General features: G+C 39.6%; 1 protein-coding gene across 6 annotated transcripts in view; it reads right to left on the bottom strand.

Annotated features, from left to right (window-relative positions):
* The window catches only part of MAST4 (microtubule associated serine/threonine kinase family member 4), a 610,913-nt gene that overhangs the window by 200,351 nt on the left and 387,412 nt on the right, over positions 1 to 23,150 (bottom strand). The window contains exons 1-2 of one of the 6 annotated variants that reach the window (XM_066376268.1): positions 9,923 to 10,055; positions 5,900 to 5,980 (exon numbers count right to left, since the gene is read on the bottom strand). The exons of the other annotated variants lie outside the window; for them this stretch is intronic. Of the exons in view, the coding sequence (XP_066232365.1) occupies positions 5,900 to 5,980; positions 9,923 to 9,969 (128 nt within the window). The 5' untranslated portion in view covers positions 9,970 to 10,055. Of the gene's footprint in view, positions 1 to 5,899; positions 5,981 to 9,922; positions 10,056 to 23,150 lie in introns of those variants that run through there. 6 annotated transcript variants of the gene reach the window in all.

Below are 23,150 nucleotides of genomic sequence, written 5' to 3'. Positions count from 1 at the left end.
GACCAGCCAAGTGCTCATAAGCAAGCTCATTTCTGCTCAGCCGAGCTGTTCCTCCACGTGTCTGCACTGCACACATTCAGTCCTACATTACAATTCAGAAATAAAACCCAGGGATGCATATGACAATTCATTAAACCATCACATTCACAAAAGCACAGGAACTGGTATCTGCAGAGTACAAAAATGTTGCCATCTGGTTGGTACCAGCTCCTTCAGATTTTTTTTCAATGTTTTTCACAAAGTGAAAGAAGGAAAAAGGAAAGAATAAAAAAGACAAATGGCCCCCTCATCCCACAAAGTAAGTGAAACTGAAGGGGTTGAGCCCTCAGGTGACTTTGCCACACTTACAGGTTCCCTGGGAAAAGGAGATACAGAATCACAACATATTGCCACATATTTGGTAAATGCTTATTATGTCTGCCCCTCACCATGGCAACAAGTGTAGGGCTTCAGGCAGCTGTGGATACTCAGTAACCATTCTAGCAGCGTCAGAACAAATGGACAAGCTCCTGAGAAAACTGGCAATGGTCCCTGATGCCTTCCTCTATTAAGGTATTGTCTGCTTGTTCTATCCACCACCATTAGGACCTCCATAGGTCCCATTCTTGCTAATACAGATTTATCAGGCAAAACTCCTCTAAGCTATACTTCTTATTCTTATATTGCCAGCAAGGATGGGGATTGCAGATGAAGACAATAAAGGTTCACAAAGTTCATGACTTGCCCAAGGTCGCAAAGCTTTTATGTGGTGGGGGCAGTGACCAATACCCAGGCACTATGACTCTTTGTCTGTTGGGCTCCCAAACTCAGTTCTTCCAGGGCCTGTCAGGCACTGTGAATGAAGCAAGCTGCCCTGATGAGGTCTGTGGTGCATCGGGAAACAGGATCCCCCGCCAGAAAAGGGCAGTGGTGACCCAGCTCTACATTAGACCAGAATCACACTACGAGGGGATACAGACTTCACTGATGTACTGAAGGACCTTGGGTTTTTTTTTTAAGTAGCTCCCTAAAATTCCCAATTCAGAACTCTCTTGTTGGTTCAAATCACACTCAATGACAACAACTAATTTTATTAACTACTAATAGCCTGGCACCAAGGCTATTACTGGTGCCAGGAAGATGGCAGTAAGCGAGATAGACAGGCTTCCACTCATTGGGGCTTACATTCCAACCACCTGTCCTTACAGTGGCTTACCCTCCTCTGCACGTGTGCTACTGAGACTTCAAGATCATTTCCTCTGCCCCTCATCATAGCCATCATCTCTAATATACCCTGAGGTTTGCATTTCCTTAATACAGCCTTCCTACTTTATTTATAATCGGTACCTGGTCAATTTTTACATTTTGATGGCTATAGTTTAATATTTATGGAAGAATCCAAACACATGCCCTACTTCATTCTCAAAGCGTATGTACCACGTAAGTTATGTCATGCTTTGAACACAGGTTAAAACAAGAGCATAGGCTTGAGTTTCAGGAAATAACTGCCATTCATCGCACCCACATGTACTGTCAGTGTCAGGCACTATTATAGGTGTGTGGTTACATGTTTGGAAAAAAATTGCACAGAAATGATTGTCCCTGTGGAGTTTGTAGCATGGTGACCATTTCCTACCAGCCATGTGGCACATGTGTTTTCAGTCACAGCTGGAACAGGAAGGGGGTACTTGGGAGGAGAAATGGAACACCTGCTCTACTGCCAACTCCAGCATCACTGACTATGTCTACTACCTTGAGAGTCCAACTGCTACCTCAAGGAACCAACCAGGAAGGCCAAGAAAAGGACGGGAGAAGTCAAATAGAAGGAGTGTGGGAAGTGCAGCAGCGCGGGGGCTCTAATGGGTGCTGTCCACTCAGAAGCTGGGCCGTGAAATGGAAGAACAAAAGAACATCACTGTACTATGAAGGAAAAGCCACTGGGTCACGGGGCCAGCCCCCAGCTACCTAAAGGGTCCCTATTGAGGGGAAGGAGTGGAAGGTGCCAGGAAAGATACTGAGAACATGAAATGAAGTAGCTTCCTTTGAACTCCTGCAGTCTAATCACAGTCGAGATACGAGCTGGCCTGGATGACATCCACATCACTGATAAGGCACTGAGGTCATCATTATATGAACAGCCACTAAACGGTAGTCAATTTTAGTACTGTCGACCCTGGACATTCTAAGTGGCCATAAGAGAGAAAAGGGAAGAAATACAAAAATCCCCTTTAATGTTTTTAAGATGTTCTCTGTCACATTGGTACTGATAAACTGATATTTGGGCCTTTTTTTTTTTAGCTTGTGGACAAATTGTGTTCTTTACCTTTCTCTTTCCAGTCTTGCTTGAAGACCATAAAAGCATCAGAGCGTCAGAATGGTAGGACCTTTGGGAAAAATATGGTCCAATTCTCTGCTTGATGCAGGAATGACCTCTGCATCTTTGAGCCGGGTGGGAACTAGGTCTTCCAGTGAAACTTCTGGTGGCCCAGACCTGGTGGTCTGATGAGACAGCCCATTCTACATACAGAAAGCTTTCTTGGGAAAGTCTACTCCTATACTGAGCCAAAATTTGCCTTGCTATAACCTCCAAGAAGCAGTGCAAGGTCTCATTCTTTAGATGTACCAAATTAAACTTAAATTTCACTTAGCAACGGAGCCACCAAGAAGCTATAGATCTCTTATTTCTGCAGCCTTCAGGAAGCCTGAGCTGGAGAAGCCTGGGGAGGCGGACAGCTAACCTCCCTCTTGGCACAGCCTGCTTCCAGGCTCCTCTATGAAAGGGACCAACTAACTCTTCCACTGCCATAATTATAAACGGTGTGTCAGTACCTCAACGGGGCACTGCCACTGTGAATGCTCACCACCATCACCCTTCCCCAGACCTGCATGCCCCACTCATAAAAAAGAAACAAGGATGAAATTTGATCCCTTACAATCAATGGGAGGAAAAAAAATTCTATGTAGTGATGCAATAAATGCTCTTTTGTGATAATATCATTAACATATTTTGAATCTCTCCAATGCATATTAAGCAATCATTTTAAGGCACACTATCAGATAAACCCAAACTGCACTGCCAACCACATATCCCTAGCTAGAGATGTCTTCATTACTCATCATTACTATATTTTCCTCCCTCTCTAACTCTACTTTCTTGGGTTTTATTCATGGAAAGCTAGAAATTTCAGTGCCAATCATTCATTTAATAATATTTACTGAACACTGACGATGGACACTTTTCTTTCACCCACTTCTGTGACAAAGATTGCTATTTACCAAGCTCATTTCCTCTGTTTCTTTGGCACAAGTGAGCTATATTTTCTAGCCTTCCTTTCCCTTAGGTATAGTCAGAATACTAAATTCTAGGCAGTGAAATACGACTGGAAGTGATGTGTGTCGCGCTCACGTCTGGCGGAGCACCGTCTCCCATTCTCTTTCCCTTTCCACCAGCCAGATGCGGATGCTCAAGGCAGCCTTGAAGGCCAACTGTTGAAGATTTCATGAATCCCTAAGTGACTGTGTGGCAGATCCCCTCCCACACTCTTGGTCTGTAAGTGAGAATCACAGACAATAATTATACTATTGTATATGTATCTGGTGGTAGATTTGTGAACAGCACTGTTCATATAGCTTCTATTTTCAATTCACTCACTTATTCATTTTTTTAATAGACATTTCTCAAGTACTTACTACGTTGTAAGAGCATTGAAAGAGGCACTAGGGAAATAAAAAAGACTAAAGGAGGTCACAAGGTCCACTCAAACCAGGTAATTAAAACTCAATACACATGATCTCATAACAATATGTACATCTTAAATTAGTCACAGTGGGAAGACCTGAGACTTCATTTTGAACCCTAGGCTAGTTAAGCTACTTAATCTCAAAGTTTGTTAGCATCGCCAGCCATAAACAGAAGCAATATTCTTTCCTGCCTCAGAAGTGTCTGGCGGATTAAACTGAATGAGATAATGTAGAAAAAAGCATTTGGTCAACTACAAAATATTATACAAATGTTAATTTAATTCATTACAATTGACTCATGAAATATTGTACCAGTATCTTTACTGCAGTTTCTGCCTAAAATTCAACCTATTCTTAATACTGGTAAAGGTAAATTTTCTCGGTCTGAGCTCAGATTGGTTATTTCCTTATTCAAAAAAAAAAATCTTCCAGTCCTCTGGAACCTTGACAAAATGAGTGTCCAACTTTTTAGCTCAGTATTCAAGGCCCTACATAGCATATTTCCAAATTAATTTTAAGTCCACACCAAGCCCTGTACAACTCCATGCTTTTCTTCTATACCATCCACCCCACGTTCTAGCTACACACATCATTTCTGCAACGTGCCTCACTTTCTCACCTCCTTGCCTCTCTTTTATTCTCTGCCTGGTTTTGACCTTTGCCACCATTTCTCCCCACTGAAGAAACCCTATGATTTTTCAAGGTCCAACTCAAATATCATTGGTTCCAAAAAAGACTTTCTCCAAAAATACTCTTCAGAATTTTATCCGTACTACCACAGCATTTAGTCTGGCTCCTTTTCTCCTCTTCTAGGGATAGCACCTTCATTTTGAATAGAAAAATAAGAGAGAATGTGAGTAGTTAATGGCGGCATGTTACACTAAAGAAAAAAGTTCAGAAGACAGTCCAATTACTTTTAGTTGGATCACCAAGAACAGATAAACTATAAGAGCAATGGGGTTCTCTGGGTCGTCAGAAAACTCTCCTATGCTTTAGGTTCTATTATAGTCAGAGGATCTTCATAAAGGCTATTACATGGAACTTTCCTGTTGAAAGTCACTTTCATAATAATAAATATAATCCTACCAGCAGAATAGTAGAACCAAAGTTCAAAGCCATTAATTCATTTCCCCAATTTTTCCTCACTGATTTTAGTTCAGTCTTATTTTAGAAAAAAAAAATGAAAGAAAAAATTGTTAAATCTTCCTATTGATACCATCTAAGTATAGAGATTACAAGTTAGTAATTTTTAAGGAACGGGCCATGAGTGGCAAATTTTTCAAATTTGCATATATGAAATAAAATATATACATTAATCATTAATAAGCAATTTAAGTTACTTTTTCCATCAACTGAGAATTTGAGTCTACTTTATTCCTTATGATTTAAAAAAAGAAAGCCAGAAGGAATGCTGGGTACTTTATGTATATCTTCTTATTAGATACCAGAGACCCATTATACCCATAGATACTAAATTCATGAAAATTCCATTAGAATATATGTACTATACATACAAGACCAGCAGTATTTCCTATCATGTTTTCTGTAACAAACTGGGCTGCAAATGCAAGCAGAGTTCCTTGGAGATAATTCTCTAAAGAACAGAGAAGAATGAATATATGCCATCAGCCTATTAGTGAGGGATTGGGGAGTATGTAACGGAGTACTCCAATAAAACAAAACAAAACACTTAAAAATACTAATCTACTTACACAATCTAAATATTTTGTCCTGTATACAGAATAAAAAAATCATTTGTAGCAACAGATATTATGATACTGTAATATGAATTAGAAAATGTTTTTTAGAAATTATAACAAATTGTATCATTATACAAGATTCATAAAACTTAGTGCAGATCATTTCCTAAGAAAGCAATATGAAACACTGTAATATACACATGGGAGTCAAACAAACAACCAATCCCCAGGCACTAAGTGACATATTAGCAAGCGATGCTAAATGGAATAAGCACGGTACGTGTTCTCAGGGCTCACATAAGTCACCACGCTCACAACTCAACCAGGTTCCTCACTCCATATGTTAGCACTAGGATAACAGTTAAGAAAAGACTGTTTATTGTACATTGCAGAGTCCAAAGGGTTCAAATACCCGTGGTGGGCGCTGGGGGAAGGGAAGGGCCACACAGCAGCCTGGGCAGGCACTGGAGCGCGCTTACCTCCAGAAGTGAAAAGCGAAGAGAGGACTACAGGGACTGCCTGGGCTGGATGGGGTTGGACTCAGGCTCCTTGGAGTGAGACTGAAAGTTAAAATAATGTCATTCCAAGTGGGAGAAATGATGGCAGCAAAAATAGCATAGCTCATTTAAGAGACTGTTCCCTTTAGGCCAGAATCACTACAGCATGCCTATCAATACCACTGGGTAATCATCTAATCACTTGTCCCTTTTCAGCGCTAAAATATGGAACAAGTACAATGCTTCCTGCTGAAATTTACATTCTCAACACTACTGCTGCCATTTTTATTTGTGCCTTTCCTTTGTCACGAAGTAACTTGGCAGATATCTTTGACATGAGATTTTTGCAAAGGAAATTCAGTGCTGCTTTATTTGGGGCACATTCTAGTTCTGATTAAGAATCAATGGCAAATCAGCAGCAGAACTAAAGAGAAGTAGTTATCCCATAATAGGAAATTCAGGTTAATAAATCAATTAAAAAAAGGAAAATTTAGGTTAAATACCATAGTTTTTAAATAGCAAAGCAACAAACATTTCCATATAAAAAAAATAGGTTTTTAAGAACTAAACAGGTAAAGCACCCAACATTTCTCTAACTTTCAGGGGTAATGATAAAATATACTTATATTCATAATAAATATCTTCAAAACATTTTACATAGAGTTATGAACTATTTCAGTTTCCAGAAGGTTTTTCAAATCCTCCTGTCAATGGACCACTATAATCCCCAGTCCCCAGCACCCCACCCACACCACCAAGTGTATTTACCAGCCAATTCTCAAATATCCATCTTAGGGTGATAAGCTTATAGTCCCTTTATATATATATAGTCCTTTTATATATATATATAAAATATATATTAAATATATTTTTTAACCCACTTGACTCATGTTTCTTTTAGAAAAGAAAAAGAACTTAAATTTGTCAGAGAAGTTATTTATAAGAATTTTGTCAATAGAGCTATCAAAGTATGAAGTTAATACTTAGTCAACTCCCAAGTATTTTTACATGGCAAAATCAAAATAAGAATTAGCTTGGTATTTTGGCTCCAATTCTTAGGCTGTAGTGAGCATTAGATACTCCTGGTATAGTGCAATGAGTTTCTTAAAGAATATTCTTCTGCCTCTCCACTGGACCAAGACTTGCTCATACTGTGTTTTCCGACTGTAGAGAAAGAGGTCTTGGAGCAGATCTGCACATTGGCTAATTTAGCCCAGTTCTGATCATCACTTAACGGTGACGCAGCCACAGCCTCTAAAAAATCAGAGTCAGTCTACCCAGCTCTTACTGACATTCCCGTTTTCCATTATATGGATAATTAAGAGTTGGCTGTAATTTGTCTTAAACTAAAATATAAAATTATTGTTCAAAATGCTCAATTAATTAAATAACATGTTTCAATAGCGTAAATTTTTCTATCTTCTAAAACCATCTCTAGCTTGGTGTCACTGCTTCTAAACTTAAGAAATTTAATTGTTTTTCTTAAACATGCAGAGCATATTCAAAAGTTGCTGCCCGTAAACACACTGTACTCGAACTTAGCAGCTCACTGGAAAGCTCTCAGGAATGTCCGCTGATAGAACATCAGTTTGTCTGGGTGCAGTCTTATCTGCCCCCTGCCAGTCCAAAAATACGCACGCACAGACCCTGACCCCACCCCACGTCTGCAAGCTGAGATGTGTCTAATGTGTGCTACAAAGCAGCTGTGAACTTAAGGAGAAAACCTAGTTTCTTTCCCAGAAACTGAAAAGCCATGCTTAGGGTATCTATACGTCATAAATTTCTAAATAAATTAATAATCCACTAATTTCTGAAATTGTTATATGATATATTTGGTATCTCACATTCAGAGTATTTCAATTCTGGAAAGGCCTGATGTTATTGATAAGTAACATGGAAAATTCTGAGTTGCAACTACAGAGTATAAAATGTGCTCATATATATAATAAATAGTCTGTGGCGGTAGTACCTATGGAATAAAATTTCCTGAAAGAAAACAGTAACATCTCATGAGAGAGCATCCAAAAACTGCTCTACACATATGGTCTGTTATAAGATCACTGAATAATTAAAATTATATACATTAAACCTGCTTTCAATAAAATCAATGATAAGACTTTCCATTATAACATTTCTCTGCAGCGCTAAGGAACTGAATTACTCAAAACTGCAGAATTAGTTTCTTTCATGAATGGATGTAATTTACCTGTGTCAACCTAAGAGTAATTTTACATTCCAAGGTAAACAAAGGGCTCAGAGTAAACATGCTAACACTACAATATTGAAGAGTGCTACACTGTTCTACCATCTGAGGCTGAAGTGGGGAGTAATCTATTTTAAATGCACATTAACATTTCCCAGGGCAGAGGTTCTGTGGAGGGGATGTGGCCTAAGACCAAAACAAAATTTAGGGAATCCCCCGCTTAGCTGACCTGCATGTTCTGGGTCACCCTTGGCCAAGTCATCAAACTTGTGGCATTTCTCAGTCTTTCAAAATATTTATATAAACAAAACATTTGATACAAGTGAGTTTATATTTTTAAAAGTTACTTTGAAGTGTCTCCTCTTAATGTGGACAAGATGCTAGAAATGAAAGGAAGGAAAGAAGGAAAAAGAAAAGAAAGAAAGAAAAGGCATAATATAAAATAGCATATACTAAGTCGAAAGAAAACAGGGAAGCAGCATAACCAGAAACAGAAGTGAAGCAACACTGGGACTTCTCGTGCCTCGGTTTTGAACACAGCTATGACGTCTTAGCTGTGCATGCCCAGGATATTAAAACATTCCCCAAACAGGGTGAGGGCTTGTTGGGATGGAGATGAGGGCAAAATATTAAGGTCATAGATAAAGACTGTTTATATCTCTATTGTGAAAAATGTCACATCTAGCAAGAAGGCTGTAAGGGCCCTCTAACTTTTTTATAAGTGAGTTCTCGTTAGTATAAAACCACTGTACAATTTCAGAGCAAGAACTGATTTAAAAAGTATTTCAATCACTTCAGAAATGTCCTGTTTTTCTTAATTTAATAATTAAGAAAATAATTTATCTTGCATGACGCATCTACAGAACTCAAGAGAAATAATTCATCCTGGGACTGGGCACCATTCTCTTCCTGGAAGCAGTCTAGTATGAGATAATTGGGTTTGTACTGATTTGACCCAAAATGTAATTTTATATCTGTATTGTTAGTTAGAAAAAGAGATTATTTGTGCTTTTGTCCCGGATTTCTATTTTACTGGTTATTATAAGTGTGCCAGCACAGGCCAACTCACAGCTTCTGCATCTTTGACTAACAGATTTAAAATAAAAATTTGCTGACACTTCCTGCATAGCAGATGTTTAACTTCTGCGCCACAGATTAGATATGGACATTTTCACCAGGTGACATCAAATCAGAAGACAATCAGATGAGTTAATGGGTTAAAAAAAAAAAAAACAGCTAAGCAAACACAGAGCTCAACTAGGTAAACACACTGCATGCAGGGGCTGGAGACTGCAGAAAGGATTCAAAATGTACTACAGTTCATTAATATTCTGTTGCACAGATAAAACATGGATCACATCTAATGAACGTCACAAATAATCCTTCTCTTGCACTCTAATCCATTGTCATGTCTTCTATTATTCAATGCAGACAGAGACCTTTCTTTAGAAAAAGGCAGCATGGGGATAAACAAACAGTAAGAGAGAAAGAGAAAAAGACAGACACACCATGGCCTGCTGATACATTCTTTCCAAATGAGCTGTTAAGATGTTTCCAGCACTGAGGTTTTAGTAACTTTAAATATGCTGCAATGCTTTTTTCCTCGGACTGCAATGCAAAATGCAGGGTCTGGGTTTCCACATTAGCTGAAACCAAATGCCATGCATTTAAGACATGTTCCTCCACCTCACACTGCAGTACTCTGAGGCTGTCAGTACAAACAAATGCTAAATAGCTATTGGTTGCAGGAAAGCGAGTGCCATGCAGAAAGCATTAAAATATTAAAGACAGACAATACTTACTCCAAGGTCAGCCCCGGAATCTGTAGCCTTTCCCGCTGGGCTTTCATGGTTGTTATATGTTAGCACACTCTATCGTAACCATGACACACATCCCCTGCCAGCGTCCCGGTGATGACAGAGAGCCAAAACGAACCTCTAGAAAGGACTGGACTAACAATCTCTCGAGGGGGAGAGAGATCCTGTAAGTTTGGGTCCTTCCACCTCTAGCTGTAATCAAGAGATGTCAGCTGCTTTGCTCAGGTTAACGGCAGCGCACGCTGCACTGATTTCATGAAGGGAAGGAGGCTCTCAGCTCTGCATATCAAGTAATTGGTTTCTAATTTTTTTTTTTTTAAAGAAAGTCGCTCCACTCACAGACCCAGTTCTCACCTCAGTGAAATGAAAAGTCCCTTTCACCACGCAGACTGGAAAAAAAATAAAGCCACAGTATCATACTTGTAAAGAGTTTATCTCAGCAAATCTCAACTATTCCCCACCTTCCAGTTGATGCTCTCAAATAGAATTCAGTTACCCTGGAGGAAGTTCCGCTTACTCTTGGTAGAAGCAACAAAATCATTCATGTTTCACATAGAGACATGGGGAAGGATGCCCAGTGAAAATAATTAATTTTTTTCTATATATGGAAATCATTAGAGGAATAAACTAACTACATTAATCTGGGGGAAGCTGAACTTGAGGCAAAGACTTCTGTGAACAGGCAAAACCCCACAATGGAAAAATATATACAAACTGGAAACGCTAGAGATAGGAGCTGGTATTTTATATTTACAAGCTAATTTTTTAAAATCTATTGGTTGATTTTTAGAAAAAGAAAGAGAGAAACATTGATTTGCTCCACTTATTCATGCATTCATTGGTTGATCCTCATATGTGCCCTGACTGGAGATCGAACCTGCAACCTTCATGTTTCGGAACAGTGCTCTGACTGAGCTACCCAGCCAGGGCTGCAAGCTGATTTTTAAGAAATCACAGTGCTACATACTTTACTAAAGGAACCAAATACGAATAGGGAAGGAAAGGGAGAAAACATGTATTTCAAATGTCTGAAAGTTTTATCCTGTGTTTCTTTAGAAAATACAATGTGTCACAGTGCTCATAACTGGGGACTGATTGTACTTTTACTGTCATGTATGAATAACGTATTTAACTCACTTCCTCTAATGCATTTTAAAATTTGGCAGCCACTGATTCATTGAGAAGAAATACTAGAACAAATTAGAATTTTACTTTAGCAAGAATTCTAGTTTTCAAGCACCTCAAGTCCACATGCACGGTGCCATGCTGTGGTGGAACAACGGTCAAGTAGCTGAATTTAAAAGGCTCTGACATCAAACTCTATCTTTCTGCAGATGAAGAAACTGAGGGCACGCGGTAGTGGCAGTGCTGGGACTGGATTCCGGCGTGTTTACTTTTGTCCCGTGGGCCTTTGTATGCAGGATGCCATGGGCATCTGTTCAGGATGTGCCCGGAACGAGGGTGCTGGGTAAAGAGGGAACTGAGGGCTGAAATGCAATCCTGCATCATGGCCTTGATGCTTCAATCCCATTTTCCCCTCATTTTCACAAAATCACCTTCAACTCTGCATCCATCTAGAGGGCCACCTGTTTTTAAAGAGAGATGTGAGCTAGAGGAAGTCCATACGATGTTCCCGGAACCCTTCTTGAAACCCTAACCTGCCAACTTGCTCTGGGGTCGTTCAACTAGGAACCATCTTGTCCTAGGTGGGCTCACAGAACAAGCCATCCCCTCTACCTTTTCGAGGCAATGAATCCACAATGGGAAGATAGTCGTTGGTTGGTGACTATAGAGAGGCAGACAAAAATGTAAACAAATAATTGTGACTAATGTAAAGGCATTACAGTAAGAAATAATACAGACAAAATGGAACACGAGGAGGGATCAACTTTGTTCCACACTCTCCCCTCCTCCCCAAACAAGCTTCTTTGCAATCGGAACATCCAGAATCTCCCCATTCTTTCCATCTAACCACCCTGCCCCAGATCCAACATGTCTTGACTAGATTATTATAACTTCCTGGTAACTAGTTTCTCTACTTTCTCCCTAGTACTCTCTATGGTTTGTTGGCCACACAAACTCCAGAAGGATCTTTTCCAGGATATATCACTCCTATGTTTAAAACCTTCCAATAACTTCCCTTTTACTCTGAGTAAAAGCCAAAAATTTAGCAAACTTGGCCAAAAAAAAAAAAAAAAAAAGGATAAACATTAGTAGAAGTGACAAACAATAATAATATTAAAACATACCAAATAATTAAAGCCATGAATTCAAGAAGAAAGGATGCTGAAAAAGAATCAAACAAGCCAGGGCCACCTTTGCAAGATACTAGGGAATTTGCTCCATTAATTTTGAAAACTGGTAAAGGGGGAAAAAAAATCAAGATCCTGATTTCCCTATGAATTGCATTTCCTATAAAGGAAAATGATTTTCTTTCCAGAAGTACTCTAATTGGTCAATAAAGGAGGAGAGACAATTAGAATATCAAATCCTCATAAATCAATGGATCTAGGTGATGGCCGTTAATGAGTGCTGACCCCATAAAGAGAGAGAGAGAGAGGACTGGCCATTATGTGCCTCAGAATGCAACACGCATGCAATAGTCTTATCAAAAAGCCACATGCCCTGGATAACAACCAAGCCTCTACCTCAAAATGCCAATGCATAAGAAGTATAAGGACAGAGGAACATGTGAGACAACACCACAGAGACATGACCAGTAAAAGCTAGACTGTAAAACATTGTCCCTCTAACAATGAGCTGGTTTCTTAACCGGAAATTTTCAAAATGGGGAAATAAAAGAGAGAGGAGAACCTAAAGTTTCAAAAAAGACGTAAGAGACAATATCAACTACTGAGACACAGAAAGCTCTGGGGCCCGAATGTCAAACAAATTGTAAGTCAAACATATAATCAAACACTTAGAAAATGAGATACACATATTCATATACACACCGGCCTTGAAGATATAGAAATATTATGTGTGTGTGTACATATACATACATACAGGGTATCTGATAATGCTCATTATTATTTTTTAGTACAGGAATCAGATCACTTTTAATGCCCTACTTTTTAGAGATACATACAAAAATATTCACAGATAAAACAGTAAGTCCAGGATTTGCTTCAAAATAATCTGGAGAGGGAGAATACAATATCCTACATTTAAAAGAAAACTGTTATTTATTAGTCCTGGGTGCTGGGCGGGTAAGGGGTTCATTATACTGTTCTAATACATGTTTGAAATTTCGTCTAATGAAATTTTTTTTTTAATTTTTTTAAAAGATTTTATTTACTCATTATAGAGAGGGGAGAGAGAGAGAGAAGGGGGAGGAGCAAGAAGCATCAACTCCCATATGTGCCTTGACCGGGCAAGCCCAGGGTTTTGAACTGGCAACCTCAGCGTTTCCAGGTTGATGCTTTATCCACTGCGCCACCACAGGTCAGGCCGTCTAATGAAAATTTGAAGAGTTCTTACCATGCCTACAAAGCTCCATGTGACACATATATGCCCACCCTCTGCAGCCTCCTCCCCAGCAATTCCTCCCTCACTCCTTGATGTTTTCTTCCAGTCCTCCAAGTCCAGGCCTGTGCAGGGCCTCTGGACCTCCCTCCCCTCTGCCTGGAGCTCTTTCCCCAGAGACATTTTCCCCGTATTTGAAACTAAGCCTTCCCCACAAGTAGTTTCCTTCTCCTCATCCTAATGTGTTGTGTCCTCAGCAGTTATTATCACTTGCCACATTTTGTATTTACTTGGTTATTGTCTCTGCATCTATCAGAGTAGGCTCCAAGAGGGTAAGGGCACTGTGTGTATCTCCAGCTCCAAGAGCAGCCCGCAGAAGTATTTAATAACGGCTTGAAAAAGGAATGAGTGACCCTCTCTATATTGCTGAAACCACCAACTTAAGAGACCCACTGTCTTTTTCCTTATAATTATAGCTCTCCATGGTGTTAGGTGTTTAGGTGACTAAAGAGTGTCATGACACTGACCTCAGACAGTGACTTCCAAGAAACTGGAGAATTGGTACTTGTTCAGTTCCTACAGGGAGACCCAGAGAGGCTTCGCCGGCTGGAAGGACAAACTAGGGAGCCTCAGGATACATGACAGTGTGCTGCATTTAAGCGGGTGGAGGGGTGGGGAGGACATGGGCTTACAGCACTTTGATGTGACTCAGGAAACATATACACAACAAGGCTGGAGTCAAACAGCCTTCTATTCTTACAGGAAGGGAACACCACAGTCACATTAATGGTGACCATATGGGTTGTGAACAAACCCAGTGGCACAACTTAAGGCTGGGCCCCCCGGGCATTCTGTAGAGTTGCGGTTCTCCACCTGGGTTGGTGATGTCCAGGGACATGTTTGGCTGTCACAACTGGGAGGAAGGGGTTGCCGCTACTGGCAGCCGGTGGGTAAGAGGCCAAGGATGTTGCTGAATATCTTTCAATGAACAAGGCAGCCCTGCCCAGAGAAGAATTACCCAACCCCATATCAAAAGTGCTGCTCTAGAAACCCCGCTTTAAAAACAAGGGTCCATTTCCGCAGGACCCTAGGCATCATTAGCCAACTTTACACATTTTGGTTCTAGTTTCATTGCACTCAGCTTAGAAAAAATAAAGAGCAGTCTTACTGTTTCATTTCTCAATCCATATTTCCTCTCTCAACAATGCTACTAACCTTAGTGCATCTATATGCTTCTTCCTGTTTTCAGGGGAAATGGTTTTTTATAGCCGGAACCCAGAAGTGCCTCTAAGTCACAGAAACCTAATTACCAGGCTCTCCATGCCATAACTGAGCAGCAACTGGACGTGGAATTCTGCAAAGATGACCCAAGCTACATACAAAATGAGTTCCACAGACCCTCCAAGGCTCTCCTCGGTGAAGGGAGGGGCTTACAAGTCCAGCTAGGTACCTGGATCTGAGGCCCATGGGCAGATGGAATTTAAACATAAGGGTTTTATTTCTCATATAAAATTTAAAGAACAGATCTCTCCAGTCCAATATTTTCTCACTTTTTCCTCTTTTCTAGATTCAAGGCTTATGCAAGGAATATAAAAACCCTAAGGCAGGAGTGATAGTATCACTCTCCCTGAATGTTCAATTATTTATATATTCTTAAAAGGTGTGCACAGTTGAGAAGGAGGGGGAGAAGCAGAAGCGCATATATATATATATATATATATATATATATAGTGGTGGGCAGAGCAGAAGCATATATATATATATATATATATATATGGTATATGGTAGGCAGAATAATGACCCATCTACAGATGTCATAATCCCCAGAATCTGTGAATAGATTGCATGGCAAAGGGACTTTGCTGATGTCATTAAATTAAGGATCTTAAGAAATGCTCTGGATTTATCTGTGTGGGTCCAATGAATCACAAGGGTCGCTATGAGGAAAGAGAGAGGCAAGAGAAGTCAGTGTCAGAGCAATGCAAGCAGAGGTGGGAATGGGGCAGCCTCTTGAGGCTGCAAACAGAAGGAGCAGGCTCTTCCTGAAGCCCCAGAAAGAACGGAGCCTTGGATTGTCAGCCCTGTAAGATCCATTTCTGACGTCTGACCCCCAGAGCTGCACAACAGGAAATGTGTGTTGTTTTAAGATACTAAGTTTGTGGTAATTTGTCACAGGAGCAATAGGAAACTAATCTGTAGATAAACTAATATGAACACTGAGTATTGTTTTAAACCCAAGTCCCACTACAGTAGTGATATTACTATTCGGGGAAGTTGGGAAATGCAAAAATGAGGTAGAAGAGATACAATAAAAGTTAAATTCTCATGTTCCATAATAGGAAATCAGTATATAATATATATCTTTGATAAATAAAAATGAGCAACATAAATGCATTATTATGAACTAGGGAGAACATGATTAAAATAAAGAGCCCTGAGATTTGAAGAAGTTCACTCCGGTAAGCAGGATAGGAGAGTGGGGGCGGGGGGAGGCAGAGCTCTCTAGTTTTCCATAAGCCTGGTAGCAAATTTATTTATATACATTATTTTGATAAGAATAAAATTAATATTAAAGAGAAAAAAAAGATGAGCTGCCAAATACCAGTAATTCCTTGCTATATGTCTGCATTTTGCTTTACTCACTCTTATTAAAACTGCCTAATTTCCATGCACTGGTTATCTACTATGGAGCCAGCACAGACAAGAACAGAGTTCTGTAGAAACGAAATCATCTAAGCCATGGATCTCAAGACATGCTTTGAGGTGGACACCTAAGCATTCTAGTCATGTGATTATGTGATTCAACGAAGTTCCTTCTCTTAGACCAATTTGGGTTAGATATTTTCACTTGTGATAGTAGTAAAGATTACTAAGTGACACAATCAGAAAGTTTTTCAGCGACACAAATAATTTCTTTAACCACTTTCTTTTCCATCATGTTAAGAAATAAAACTAAACAAAACGACAGGACTTGAGACATCATCATAACATGCACTGCAAAAGTAGTATGACTTGTAATGGCCCCAAACTGCATATTACCAAAATGCTCATCAATAGTAGAATGGCTAAAAATACTGTGGCACATTTACATGATGAAATGCTACACAGCAATGAGAAGAAATGACTCACTGCTACACATCAATGTCAACAAATTTTACACACATAATTTGAGGAAAGTTAAATGTAACTACTCTATGGGAATATAAAATGATGCCACCAGTGTGGAAAATGATATGGTGATTCCTCAAAAAATTAAACATAGAATTACCATATGATCCAGTAATCCATTTTTGGGTACACACACAACTTGTAAAAGCAGAGATTTGAACAGTACAATCATGTTTGTAGCATTATTCACAATAGCCAAAAGGTGGAAGCTATCAAGATCTCCATTGATGAATGAATAAACTAAATATGATACATACAAAAATAGAATGTCATTTAGCCTTAAAAGGGATGGAAATTTTGGCATTTTCTATAAATATAAATGAACCTTGAAGATATTATGCTAAGGCCTGACAAGGCAGTGGCACTGTGGATAGAGCATTGGACTGGGATGCGGAAGACCCAGGTTCGAGACCCCGAGGTCGCCAGCTTGAGCGCAGGCTCACCTGGTTTGAGCAAAGCTCACCAGCTTGGACCCAAGGTCGCTGGCTCGAGAAGGCGTTACTCAGTCTGCTGAAGGCCCGCGGTCAAGGCATATATGAGAAAGCAATCAATGAACAACTAGGGTGTTGCAATGAAAAACTGATGATTGATGCTTCTCATCTCTCTCTGTTCCCATCTGTCTGTGCCAATCTATCCCTCTCTCTGACTCTCTCCCTGTCTCTATTAAAAAAAAAAAAGATATTATGCTAAGTAAAATAAAGCAGTCACAAGAGGACAAATATTATATGATTCCACTTAAATTAGGTACCTATGTAGTCAGATTCATAGAGACAAAAAGTAGAATGGTGGATGATGAGAACTGGGAAGTAGTCTTTAATGGGTATAAAGTTTCAGTTTGGAAAGATGGAAAAGTTCTTGGATGGACAGCGGTGATGGTTGGACACCAATGTGAAGGTACTTAATGTCACAGAACTGTACATTTACAAATGGTCACAATGGTAAATTTTGTTATGTATATTTTATCACAATTAAAAAAAAAGAAGAAAGTGCAGCTATCCTATAACATGAAATTCAAACTCAGGGAAAACCAGTGGTTATGGGGGTGGAGTGGAGTAGAATGGTGTCTGGTCGATAGTGTCAGGAAGAATGAAGGGGACTTCTGATGCCCAAACAATTTCTGTCTCCCGACCTAAGTGCTTGTTATACAGATGTGCCAGTTTGTGAAAATTACTCAAGCTTGTGAAATTGGGGATTCCTCAAAGTCTCAAGCTGCATCTCTCATAAAACCAAAGAATCTATTTTAAAGGTTTTACAGCTTTATCCAACACTTCTCAAATAAACTCCCTCCTTTTAAAAACTTATTTATACTCTGCATCACTCCATGCAGGATTTGTGGCAATACATACTAATACACACATATGGTACTCAATAATTATTTGTTTAAGTAACAAATAAAGCAAGGTAAAAAAAAAGTAAAAGTAAGGCCCTGACCGGTTTGCTCAGGGGTAGAGGGTTGGCCTGGCGTGTGGATGCCCTGGGTTTGATTCCCAGTGAGGGCACACAGGAGAAGCTGGCCTGGCGTGTGGATGCCCTGGGTCTGATTCCCAGTGAGGGCACACAGGAGAAGCTGGCCTGGTGTGTGGATGCCCTGGGTCTGATTCCCAGTGAGGGCACACAGGAGAAGCTGGCCTGGCGTGTGGATGCCCTGGGCTTGATTCCCAGTGAGGGCACACAGGAGAAGTGACCATCTGCTTCTCTACCTCTCCCCTCTCCCTTTTCTCTCTCTTCCTCCCTCTCTCTCTCTCTCTGTTTCTCTCTTTCTTCCCCTCCTGCAGCCATGGCCTCAGGCACTGAGGATGGCTCTGTGGCTTCTGCCTCAGGCACTAAAAAAAATGGCTTGGTTGCTGAACAACAAAGCAAGGGCCCCAAATGGGCAGAGCATCACCCTCCAGTGGGCTTGCCAGGTGGATCCCGGTCGGGATACATGCAGGATTCCGTCTCTCTGCCTCCCCTCCTCTCACTAAAATAAAAACAAAAAATAAAAGAAAAAAAATAAAAGTAAATTAAATCAGAACCAAAGGAAATAGAAAATGAAAGAAAATGACAAATCCATGGGAAAACAGAAACCCAAATATACAGAAAATACAGAATCCTAAAGTAAAGGGGTAAATTTTACAGCACTATCTGGGACCAAAATAATTATTATTTACCCACATTAGTTAAGTTGGCCAGATAGTAAGTGAGTCAGCCAGGGTTTTAAATCATATTTTCTGAATCCAATTACTTTGTTCTTTTTATTACAGTACATTACACTGTTCCAGATCCTAAAGTATAGACAGTGGTAGTCAACCTGGTCCCTACCGCCCACTAGTGGGAGTTCCAGCTTTCATGGTGGGCAGTAGCGGAGCAACCAAAGTATAAATAAAAAGATAGATTTAACTATAGTAAGTTGTTTTATAAAGATTTATTCTGCCAAATGTAGCAAAAATCCAACATAAAGTATTTGGTAAGTAATTATTATTATATGCTTTAACTTGCTGTAACTCTGCTTTATAAATTTTATAAAGTAAAGTTACTTCCCTAATTTATAAATCACTATTACGGTGGAATCAGTGGGCGATTAGAAGATTTTACTACTAACAGAGACACAAAAGTGGGCGATAGATATAAAAAGGTTGACTACCCCTGGTATAGACACTGAGTTACTTGACAAAATTATTCCAGGAGTATTTTCTAGGTAAGATATTCCACACATTTAACTCATATTAAAAAAAAAAAATTCAGTAGAATTTTGGAAAACATATTGAATAAGATACTTGTTGAAAAATTCTAAATATCAAAAATGGCCAACAGACAAAAATATTAAGTAATATAGGACTTGAGAAGAAGCATCATAAACTACAAAGGAATCTTTAGAGGTAATAACTAATAAAGAATTCTATTTCCACACTCAATACCATCATGGCTAGTTATCTCCTATTTCAACAGATTATCATGGGTATAGAGCAGAGGTCGGGAACCTTTTTGGCTGAAAGAGCCATGAATGCCACATATTTTAAAATGTAATTCCATGAGAGCCATACAACAACCTGTGTATGTTACACATTATCCAATAAAAATTTGGTGTTGTCCCGGAGGACAGCTGTGATTGGCTCCAGCCACCCGCAACCATGAACATGAGTGGTAGGAAATGAAGGGATTGTAATACATGAGAATGTTTTATATTTTTAATGTTATTATTTTTTTTATTAAATATTTGTCTGAGAGCCAGATGCAGCCATCAAAAGAGCCACATCTGGCTGGCGAGCCATAGGTTCCCGACCCCTGGGATAGAGTGTAGCACTATCCTTACTATTTTCCATGTTTGTTGACAGCTTAACTACACGTGGCCTGATCCATTACCAGCCACACTATTTTTCTTCAAGAGCTCAATCGACATGTGCAGAGTTCCTCATTAGAGAAAAGCCTTCTTTAATAGGCTGTCCTAATAATGTCTTATTTTTAATATTTTTAATTTTCAAGTTGTGAATTATGCAATTAAGATTTTTTTTCCCACATGACAAAATAATGAAGTTTCATGAGAATATTTATTTATTTAATTCAGTGAGAGGAGCGGAGGCAGGGATAGGCTCTCACATGCACCCCAACCGGGATCTACCAGCAAGCCCACTAGGGGGCGATGCTCTGCCCATCTGGGGCCCTTGCTCTGTTGCAACCAGAGCCATTTTTTAGCACCTGAGGCGGAGGCCATGGAGCCATTCTCAGTGCCCGGGGCCAACCCTCTCTAATAGAGCTTTGGATGCAGGAGGGGAGGAGAAGAGAGAGAAAAAGAAGTGAGAGGAGAAGGGGTGGAGAAGCAGATGGGTACTTCTCCTGTGTGCCCTGTCCGGGAATCTAACCCAGGACATCTACACACCGGGCCGATGCTCTACCACTGAACCAATAGGCCAGGGCCAAGAATTTTATAAATAGGTGCACAAATCTCTCCACTTCCAGGATTCTGGTTGATTACTGAACACAGAATGGAGTCTGTTACACACTGTTATCCATGCACTAAGCATAACTGTGTCCTTCAGAACTAACTCTCATTCTGAATCCTGAATATAAGAGACATCTGTGGTGTAGATTAGAGCTAAGAATTGTCCCTTTTCCCCTTGAAAGAGAAAAAGGATAGAAACCAGACCTTTCTGAGATTAGGGAAGGAAAAGATTTCTTTATTGATTCAGAGCACAGAGTCTTAAAAATAAGTCACAGAAAAGGATTTCTTTTTTTAGTCCATGACCAAGAGTGGTCAGATGAGTCAGTATTCTAGAGAACTAAAAGAGCAGATTCACAAATAAAAGGAAAATCTTATCTTTTTAATAGAAGAGTAGAATGGTAATTTACAGCAGTTGAAGAAAAAAAGAATTCAGATAATTGTCAGCAAATTTTAAACATGAGGCCATATGCAATAAACTCTTTTAAGGAAATGTTATCAACATTTATGGACAGCATGCTCTGGAGCCTGAGGAAGACAATGAGTAAAGAAGGGGCACCAATGTTGGCATCATCACCAAAGGTCTACATTTTTCTTTTAAAAATGCTCAGGTTTCTTAAAATTCTTCCCCCAGCATATCTTACTTGATTCCAAGTCAAGCATAACCTTTAGTTATGAAATACTATGATAACCTAACAACCCATAATAGATGGCCTAGATGTATGTGTTTCTCTGCCACTGGATATAATACACCAAAGTACCGGATGTGAATCAGCAGGTACAACACATGCTCTGGAGATTAGCAGATAGATGAAAAAATACATCATTTCTTTAGACTGCATGTTTGGTAACTACCATTCCTTCTTTTTTAAAAAAAATAATGATAGGAATGGAAATAGAAATATAGACACCCTCATGCACCTGAGCAGGATTCACCTGTCAACCCCCGTCAGGGGCCGATGTTCAGACCAACTGGCTATCCTCAGCACCTGGGGCTGACATTCTAACCAATCGAGACACTGGCTGTGAGAGGAGAAGAGAAAGAAGGGGGAAAGAAGCAGATAGCCACTTCTCATGTGTGCCCTGACCAGGAATCGAACCTTAGATGTCTGCACACCAGGCCAATATTCTACCCACTGAGCCAACTGGCCAGGGACACCACCACTTCTTTAACAAACATCTACTGAATACCAACTGTGTGCAAAATACATGAAATAATTTAAAAAATTAATATTTCCTTGTTTTATTATAAAATGTTTTCCTGGCTTAAAAAAGTAGAATTTGATGGAAAAGGTTTTATTGGTTATATTCTGGGAGAAAAAGAGAGGGAAGTTGGAAGGAAGTGAGAGAGTGACAAGTTTACTCAAACTTATTTGTCTTCACAACAGTTTGAAATGTATCTTCATTATCATATTCCAAGTTTTCCTAAATAGTAAAAGAGGTCAAATTAAGAATAGCAAAACTAATGTTGGCTTTGTGGTCGCCATATCTGCTTGGACTTCAGGCATTTTTATGTGAGCAAAAAAGAGAAAGAGAACCTACCTCTGTCTATTTCCACCAGCCAAGCAATGCACAGAGAATGACATGTTGTTCATGTAATATTTCCCATATTTGCCACTGTGTATTTTTTTAAAGTTTTAAGTAAGAGTATGTTGTGTCTCCTTTCCCTCACAATCAACTTTGTTTCGCAGCTTGTGAAAGCTGCCCCCACATAAAAAGAAGATAAGAAAGAGAACGCAGCCCCAAGTACAAATAGCACATTTTTTTGTGTGCTTTTCCCTGAAATTCCTTCTCCTATCCCCATCTCTTCTAGAAATAGCTAAATAAAATGATAATCTTTCAGTGCAAATCTATCACTTTTCCAGGGACACTGGGAGTTGCTGAAATAAGCAACACATGAAACCTAAAGGTCAATGAACTTAGCAAGAATACCAAGTGACCACTGAGCTCTACGTGGAGATGGGTCACCTGAACACATGAAATGCATTCTATAGAAATATGTGAAAACACGCATTTCAAATTACAGGGTGTCCTCAGGTTACCACACAGTTCTGTTTCTACAACAGTGACATAACCCAAATTTTGGTGTAAGCTGAAACACACCCTAGCCTTAGTCACTTACCTATCCTAACACAGTTGTAAAATCATAATCTAGAACAGGAAAACACAGCTAAGCCACAGAAAAAGGAAAAGGACATAAATATACTGTACTGTACACTGAAGTAACAGAAAAAATGACCAAAAAAATAAGCATAAAAAAATTCCTTACCTTTATTCCTGTGGTTGGCTTGCACACTGGAAGGGGTATTACAAGGTGGGAGAGAGTGACCTATTGGGAGGAGGAAGCTGGAGAGGCAGGAGAACCTGCAGAAGGTGCTGGAGATACTGGGTCAGGTGAGTCAGGATTGTCTGAGGAACATGCAGGAGACGCTGGAGATGATTCTACCTGCACTACAGGTGTTTCATCTGGAGAAGCAGCTGATTACAGTACAGGGTACAGTATCTGTTGCAGGCCTCTCTACCTTTTAAAGAATTGTTCCAGGCTAGTCTGGAACTAGTTCACCCATGTCTGTAAATATGATGCTAACAGGGTAAGCTGAAACACTCATGTCTCAATTTTTTAAAGTTTTTATGTGAGTGAGCAACATAAACTCAAAATGTCAT

The sequence above is a fragment of the Saccopteryx leptura genome, chromosome 1 (genome assembly GCF_036850995.1).
Source record: "Saccopteryx leptura isolate mSacLep1 chromosome 1, mSacLep1_pri_phased_curated, whole genome shotgun sequence".
Lineage (NCBI taxonomy): Eukaryota > Metazoa > Chordata > Mammalia > Chiroptera > Emballonuridae > Saccopteryx > Saccopteryx leptura.
This window is presented reverse-complemented; position numbering and strand designations above follow the sequence as displayed.